This window comes from Balaenoptera borealis (genome assembly GCF_965194805.1).
Source record: "Balaenoptera borealis genome assembly, chromosome: 7".
NCBI lineage: Eukaryota > Metazoa > Chordata > Mammalia > Artiodactyla > Balaenopteridae > Balaenoptera > Balaenoptera borealis.
In genome coordinates, this window is record NC_138864.1 from 58903882 (window position 1) to 58912945 (window position 9064).

The 9064-nt window shown below is 36.8% G+C and overlaps 1 protein-coding gene across 1 annotated transcript in view; it reads left to right on the top strand.

Moving 5' to 3' along the window:
- PRPS1L1 (phosphoribosyl pyrophosphate synthetase 1 like 1) overlaps positions 1-8379 on the top strand; it is a 753632-nt gene extending 745253 nt beyond the window's left edge. Inside the window, 3 exon segments of the mRNA XM_082398555.1 lie at positions 1144-2952; positions 2955-3496; positions 3500-8379. Of these exon segments, the coding sequence (XP_082254681.1) occupies positions 2670-2952; positions 2955-3496; positions 3500-3625 (951 nt within the window). The 5' untranslated portion in view covers positions 1144-2669 and the 3' untranslated portion in view covers positions 3626-8379.
- The last annotated feature ends 685 nt before the right edge of the window (positions 8380-9064 follow it).

Consider the following 9064-nt stretch of genomic DNA (forward strand, 5'->3'; position numbering starts at 1 on the left):
TGGCTGAAGATGAGATTTATATAGTATAGGTGGGTCTGTTGATTTTACAATAGGAAAGAACATGAATGAAGAGTTGTGGACTGAAATGAGCCTGCATATACGGTCAACCATGAAGAGTTTGAACTGAAGAGAAAAGCATGTTGATGTCTCCAGAGATGTGGTTGGATCAGCAGCAGGACATTTTGATTTAGCCTTTTTGACATAGCTGTTTTTATGTTTTATAATAATAGCACATTTAATATATAAAAACACTGTTTGCTAGCAATGTGTTTCACAGACATTGCCAAATCTTATCCATTTCTGTTGCCTCCCCCCATTCCTTACCTCAATCCTGATCTTATCCTATCCATGAACCAAACCCAGAGGGGAAGCTCAAAAGTGGGGTGTGAAGATACATTCAACAAATTATTTAGTAATTTCAAAATATTATAAAATGATGATTTGGTTTTAGGCTAAATAAAAATATCCCAGAACCAAATGTTAAACACACAATTAGTAGGATAAAACTTTATGATCTCTATCTGATGTTTCCACTATTTTTATGACACAGTTTGCTGTTGAAATTCCTGGTATCTATGATCTCTTCCACTTCTTAGCTCATTACTCCAACCCCCAATGCATTTGGAAACTGTGTACTTAAAATTTCCTAAAAAAGACTTATCATATATATTTTGTTAGTCTTTTTTAAATTATAAAAGTAATGAAAGTTCAAATACTACATTAATAGATGTCAATAAATTGTGACATATTCATCCCCAACTATAACCAACCTACTCCCCTCTGCAAAGGTAATCATAATAAAAAGGACCTCCTTAATGATTTGATGCTATGACTATTACTTAATTGTAAATACATAAATATCATACTATGCATATTTTTGTGAATTATTTTTTTACATTTAAAAATATCTTGGATCACCTCACACTGGTCAGAATGGCCATCATCAAAAAAATCTACAAACAATAAATGCTGGAGAGGGTGTGGAGAAAAGGGAACCCTCTTACACTGTTGGTGGGAATGTAGCTTGATACAGACACTATGGAGAACAGTATGGAGGTTCCTTAAAAAACTAAAAATAGAACTATCATATGACCCAGCAATCCCACTACTGGGCATATACCCAGAGAACCATAATTCAAAAAGATACATGCACCCCAATGTCCACTGCAGCACTATTTACAATAGCCAGGTCATGGAAGCAACCTAAATGCCCATCAACAGAGGAATGTATAAAGAAGATGTGGTACATATATACAATGGAATATTATTCAGTCATAAAAAGGAATGAAATTGTGTCATTTGCAGAGACGTGGATGGACCTAGAGACTGTCATACAGAGTGAAGTAAGTCAGAAAGAGAAAAACAAATACTGTATATTAATGCATATATGTGGAATCTAGAAAAATGGTACAGATGATCTTATTTGCAAAGCAGAAATAGAGACACAGATGTAGAGAACAAGCCTATGGACGCCAAGGGGGAAGGGGGAGGAGGTGGAATGAATTGGGAGATTGGGATTGACATATATACACTACTATGTATAAAATAGGTAACTAATGGGAACCTACTGTACAGCAAAGGGAGGTCTACCCAGTACTCTCTGGTGACCTAAATGGTAAAGAAATCCAAAAAAGAGGGGATATATGTATATGATTCACTTTGCTGTACAGCAGAAATTGACACAGCAGTGTAAAGCAACTATACTCCAATAAATAAATAAATAAAATTTTAAAATGAAAAAAAAATAAAATATTTTGGAGACACTTCCATATGACTACTGCGGTCTCTTTAATGGCTGCCTGTGTATGTACAATACATTATCTGATAATTTAGCTATTGACAGAATTATTTTTGGTTTCCATATTTTGCTTTTATAAGCAATTCTGGAGAGGTTACTATTTGTCATTCATCATCTTATACCCTGTAAATGGTGCAACACCTGACACACAGAACACCTTGGGAAATATTGACTAAATGGATTAATACAGCAAAAAATACTATTATCAATATACTTTGTGAATCTTTCTATTGAGTAGATTCCTAGAAGACACATTGAGCCATATGTTATGTACTCAATTTCCCTTGCAAAATCTACACACTTACACTTTCCATTAGACTAGAAGGAGTTATCTATTTTATAATTTTGGCTTACCTGGTGTGTGAAAATGAATGTCAATTTCTTGATTTCTAGGATTTTTTCATACGTTTATTCCGACTTACCTTTTTCTCACTCAGTTGGAAGAACTCTGGGCACGTTTTACACATTTCCTCCAGTCCAGAACTTTCCTTTCAAAGTTACGTGTTTTGCCTTGTAGAAAGTTTCTATTTTTCCGTATTCAGATTTAAGCTGCCCTTGGAAACTAATACAAGCACTAATAGAGGAGGAAAAAAAAAAATCCATGAACTGAAAAAAGATTTGACTCGTTAGTTTAGAAGCGTGAACTGGGTGCCAAGAAGGAATTTTTTTTTTTGAAGACCCAGAAGGCAGTTTAAAGCGGCGCACAGCCGGAAGAGACCGGAAGAGCTGAGTAACAACCGGAAGCCGTTAGTTAGCGTCTGCGGTCTCTTGCGCCTGGCTGGGGGCTGGAGTAGTCTGTGGTCTGACCTCTGTTCCTTTCTCAACTGCCGGGTGATCACCGGACGTAGAGAGCCTAGGGCAGTTGACCAAAATGCCAAATATCAAAATCTTCAGCGGCAGCTCCCGCCAGGACTTATCCCAGAAAACTGCCGACCGACTGGGCCAGGAGCTGGGCAAGGTGGTGACCAAGAAATTGAGCAACCAGGAGACCTGCGTGGAAATAGGCGAGAGTGTGCGAGGAGGGGACGTCCACAGAGTGCAGAGTGGTTGTGGCGAAATCAGCGACAATCTAATGGAGCTTTTGATCATGATTAATGCCTGCAAGATTGCTCCAGCCAGCCGAGTTACTGCAGTCGTCCCGTGCTTCCCGTATGCCCGCAGGATAAGGAGGATAAGAGCCGAGCCGCAATCTCCGCCAAGCTTGTTGTAAATACGCTGTCTATAGCAGGTGCAGATCATATCATCACGATGCACCAACATGCTTCTCAAATTCAGGGCTTTTTTGATACCCCAGCAGACAATTTGTATGCAGATCCAGCTGTCCTGAAGTGGATAAAGGAGAATATCTCTGAGTGGAGGAACTGCACGATTGTCTCTCCAGATGCTGGTGGAGCTAAGAGAGTGACCTCCGTTGCAGAAAGATTGAATGTGGACTTTGCCTTGATTCACAAAGAACCGAAGAAGGCCAATGAAGTGGACCGAATGGTACTAGTGGGATATGTGAAGGATCGTGTGGCTATCCTTGTGGATGACATGGCTGACACTTGTGGTACAATCTGCCATGCAGCTGACAAACTTTTCTCAGCTGGAGCCACCAGAGTTTCTGCGATCTTGACTCATGGAATCTTTTCTGGCCTGGCCATTACTCACATCAACAGTGCAGGCTTTGAAGCAGTAGTAGTCACCAATACCATACCTTAGGAGGATAAGGTGAAGCATTGCTCCAAAATACAGGTGATCGACATCTCCATGATCCTTGCGGAAGCCATCAAAAGAACTCACATTGGGGAATCTGTCTCCTACCTGTTCAGCCATGTCCCATTGTGATAGAATAACGTTGGGGTTGTTGTATTTTAAATAAAGTAAGATAAAATAAAAATATACCTTGACCGTTGGTTTCCCTTGGTGTTTGATGAAAAGTTCGGCAGAAGACCCTGTTTGTTCCAGTGTGGCTTTCTACATCCCACATCATGTATATTAGATGCTTATTTTAGATTGGAGAAAGACAGATTGAGAATAATTGCTGGAATATCCTATCTGGGTTGTCTCATTCTGGTTTCTTTGATGATTTTGTGAGCCTTGTAGCTCTAACTACAGTTCAGCTGCTGACTTCAGACTTTGAAGGTGTTGTGTGGAGTTGTATGAAATTAATTGGGGAAACTTAGACTACTTTATATGTGAATGCTTCAGGGTTCACTTTGTTCAGAAAAACTAACAATGCAACCAACCCAATCCACCACCACCACATCTCCATCCCACCAACCCCCTCTTATTCCCTGTATTCCCCTCCCCTCTTCCCCATTTGTCACAAGTTCTCCAAGATCTGTGCTAAATTAATCAAGAGTCCTGTGCAACCCAAACCTAGTTTACCTGGTTGCTGAGCCATCTGCAAGGCAAGAGCAGCAGCTTTCAGCTTGAACAGCCATTGGGTAGGATTATGAGAAAAGGCTGCAAAGTGCAGCAAATGCTTCTTGAGAGGAAGAAGATAAATCTGTCACCATCTGTTTGGAGATTACATGTTTTGGATTCTCCAGTGTACCTGTTCTTTTTGATTTAGTTTTACTTCTAACCATCTTGATATTTTCCTGGTCAAACATTCTGTTGGATCCAAATTATCAGTGTACCAGTCTTCTGGAAAGCAAATCCATTTCCTGCTATATAGTCTCTAAAATTGGCACCAGATGTTTTTGCTGTAGCTTAATCTTAGCCTGCTACTGCCATGGTAGTAGATTTTAGGTGGTGTTGTAGTACCTTTTGATTAAGCATTTAATTTTAATCTTTCTTCCTTGCCTCTCAGATGACTTCAGATTTATATTTTAAAACTTACGTTATTGTCTCTTGTAGGGAAAACCAATAAAAAGTCTGCATGTATGTGAGAAGAAGTCCACATTAAGATATATCCTGAAATTTCTGATTTCCAAGAAAATTCAGACAGGCCCTAAAAGATTCTGAAAGTTAAAATGTAAAATAGTTTTAAAGAAATAATATTCAGTTGCTGTCAGACTTCTCATTTGATCTCTCAGGTAATAAGCAAAATGGAACAATATTTTTGCAGTTCTAAAGGAATATTCCTTCTAACCTAAATTTGTGTGCTTAGCCAAACTATTATTTAAGTTTGAGGACAAAATTAAGGCATTTTTATATATTAAAAGACTCAGAAACTTTACCACCATGAATGCTTCCTGAAAGTATCACTTGAGGATACCGAAAACAACAAGTATGTACAACTAAGAGGAACACATGGAATGAAAGAGATAATGGTGAGCAAAGAAAGAAGTGAAACTGATAAAATTTTTTTGTGAAATTATTGTGAATATTATCACAATTATTAAGATAAAATTCACATAAAAATTGAGCCACAATGTAAAGCAAGTTATTTAAAAATCTGTAAACAAAATTCCAGGTGATATCCACAAAACATGAGAGGTTAGGATTAGTCTATGTATATTAATGGTCTATCTAGTTTGAGAGGGCAGTTACTGACACCAATGATTGACATGATAGAAAAAACCGAAGTTTAAATATGTTTTCTAAAATTCAAGGACAAGCAAGAGAAGAAAAGAATGGGATAAATTACTTCCAAACTCCTAGACAGAAAAAAAAATGGCATAATAGCCATAATAATGGCATAATGGCACAGTAAACAAAGTAAACAAATCCAGCTGAATGTAGGAAATGAGGAAGAAAACAGATCAAATAGAAAATACCAAATATATGTTATCACAAATAAAGTCAATATATTAAGTTAATCTGATAAGAGATAGATTATCAGAATGAGTAGCAAAAATATCTAATGCTATGCTGTTTATGGGAGACACACCAAAACAAAAAATTAGATGTAAAAAGATAATGAAAAACATACCGAGTAAATGCTTACAAAGAGGAACTAGGAGTGGTACTTCTAGTCAAAGTAAAAACAGAATGTTTTGCTGATTATGAATCTTTATGAACCTAACAATTCAACATCAAAGTATAAGAAGAAAAATAAAACAGTGAGAATATAAGGAGAAATGTATAATCTACATTAACTGTGAAATTTTAACAAAGCTCTCACGTAAATAACCAAGAAAAGATATTATAGGGTTTAAAATAACTCCACATCACAATTTAATAACTATACATGGAAATTAAACAGATAATTCACATTTTTCCAGCATGAATGATAACATTTATAATATTAAAAATGTAGTAAGTCACAAAAAGTCTTCATAAATTTTTAAAAAGGAATTTATAAAGACTATATATAAGTAAAGTGGATTTACTACAATCATCCAGACTGCATTTTGAAAAAATAAAACTCTCAGTAAAATAGTAATAGAATGAAGTTTGCTAGATCTAATAAAGAAAATCTACTAGAGACCTACAAAGATATACTTAATGATGAAATATTGAAAATGTTCCCATTAAAGTCAGGCAAATTTCAAAGCCAGTGAAATAAGGCAAGAAAAAGAAAAGAGCTAGCAACACTGGAGGGAAAAGAGGCAAAACTCACATTATTTGCAAATGTCATGATTATCAACAAAAAAATCCAGCAATCAGAAGAAAAACTATTCCTACAAGAGGTCAGTAAAGTGACTGTACATCAGGTAAATAAAATAATATCCTTTCCTAAATACCAACAAATCCTAATTGAAAAATATAATTGAAAACAGTTTCCACAACCTGGAGCAATAAAATGTGCAAAATAACCAGTAATAAACTCCCAAACTGTAAGACTTGTATGAAAGAAAATTATGAAAAGATATAGAAAATAACCTGAATAAATGTGTTATGAATCTGGAGATAAAGAACAATATGAGAGTTTCCTCAAATCATCTAGTCAGTATAAACCCAGTAAAAATCCGAAAAGGATTTTTTTTAAGACAACTAGATAAACTTTTCTTAAAGTTGATCTGGAAAAATAAGAGATCAAAAATATTCAAGATCTTTTTGAAAATGTTTTTGTACTACAATATATTAAAACATTGTAAAGCTAACAGTAATAAAACTGTTGTACTGATGCAGGGATGAACATGTAAATTAATACTGCAGAATTTAGATTCCTGAAACAGACCTATGTATACTTATGGGAATTTAGTACACACATACACTATTTAGTGGAAGGATTATGTTACTGGAAAAAAGGAGCATAACTGAATCAATTCTATAGGAAAATCACTATTACAAAGTCCCTCTGGAGATGCTTTCCTGATATCCTGCCTTGGCAACCACTCCTGAAATCTACTCAGATTCTCTGAAAGGGGGGATAAGACTCCTGCCATAGTTTTTTTTCCTAAGTATCTTCATATACATGTTGATCAATCAGATAACAGTGATGCTTATAATGGGCTTCTTAATGTCAGTTGTCATTTATCAATTTCTAGCTCCTTGATGATCTTAACTTTCTGTTTTCTTGATTATATCCTGGAAAGCACTTCCAGCCTCCTTAAAACTTCCACTTTAAGCACCATTATAACATTATTACCTTGTTTATATGAAGCATATCCAATGTTACTTTTACACATACAAGCAGTCATTTTGGACAAACTGTTCTCAGAATACAAAATAGATGAAAGAGGCCATACCATAGTAAATACCACACACTGCAGAATATATTCACCCCATGGTTAGCAAAGTAGCAGTTTCCATAGCTGAAAGCGATAGTATGCTTATGCTTATTGACCAAAAACTGTTTTATACACTCAATAGTATTACATACCAGCTCATATATATGATAAAACTGGCATATCATGTCATTGGATAAATAATGCACTGATCAGTCAATGATGCTGGATAACTGACTACTAATTGGGGCAGCATTTTTTTTTTGTTTTTTGTTTCTGTCTTTCAATGATGCACAAAAATAAATTCCAGAAGGAATGGTTATAAGGAACAAAAGTGTAAAACACTGGAAGAAAATGTGGAATAACTTTTGTACTCTTGTAGTAGAGAACTTATAAAAATTTATAAAAGATGAGATTGAGGCATGACTTCTGGGATTCTACAGGCAGGAAATAGGCTGATAGAGCTACTCAGCTGCAGACTTGTGCTACTCTTCGAGACAAATAAAGAATGACTCTAAGGGCAGAGACACCAAGAGTGGTACAGAGGTCAGAAGGTTCATTGAGAGCGGGCTAGAGGCTGACTGAGCCTCTGCTGTGAACCCAGAGGCTGATGGAGCCACTGTCGCAGGCCCAGAGGCTGGAGCTGTGGACCCAGCAAGTGGAGCATCAAGCCACAGAGAATTACTCCCAGTCCTTAAAACCTAAAGAAATTTGCCCTGCTGGATTTCATACTTTCTTGGGATGTGCAACCCCTTTGTTCCTTCAAATTTCTCTATTTGGGAATGAGAGTGTATATCCCATGCCCGTCCCACCATTGTATTTTGGAAGCAGATAACTGCTTCTTCACCAGTCCCCATATGGAGAAAAGTTTTGCTCCAGGATGGTTCATACTCAGGGTTTCACTCGTCTCTGATTCAGATAATTTAATAATGAGATTTGGGACTTTTGAGTTGATGATATTTTGATGAGATTTTGAACTTAGGGTTGATGTTGTAATGGGTTGAGACTTTGGGGGAATGTTGGGATGAGGTGAATGGGTTTTGTATGGATGTGGGACAGATGTGAATTTGGCAGGGACTAGAGAGCAGACTGTAGTGAGTTGAATAGAGGCCCGCCTCACGAAAGACATATCCATGTCATAACCACCTGAACCTTATTTGGATAAGGTGTCCTTATTGAGATAAAGGGTCTTTGTAGGTGTAATTAGGTTTAGGTTTTCCAGATGAGATCATCCTGGATTTAGGGTGGGCCTTAAAAACAATGACAGGTGTCCCTATAAGTGAAAAGCAGAGGGAGATTTGAGAGAGAAACACAGAGGAGAAAGTGACATGAAGATGGAGGCAGATATTGGAGTGATGCATCTGCAAGCCAAGGATTGTCAAGGGTTACAGTAGCCACCAGGGACTAAGGGAGAGGCATGGAACAAATTCTCCCTCAGAACCTCCAGAAAGGGCCAAGTCTACTGACACCTTGATTTCAGGCTTTTGTCCTACAGAACTATGACAGAATAAATTTCTGTCATTTTAAGCCATCCAGTTAGTGATAATTTGTTACTGGAGCTGTAGGAAACTAATACAGTGTTTATACCAGGAGATGGAGTGCTGCTGTAACAAGTACCTAAAAATGTGGAAGTGGCTTTGGAATTAAGTATTGGGAATAGGCTTGGAAGACGTTTATTTTAATGTACTTTTTATTTTTAAAAAGTTGAACAGAAGATAGATTT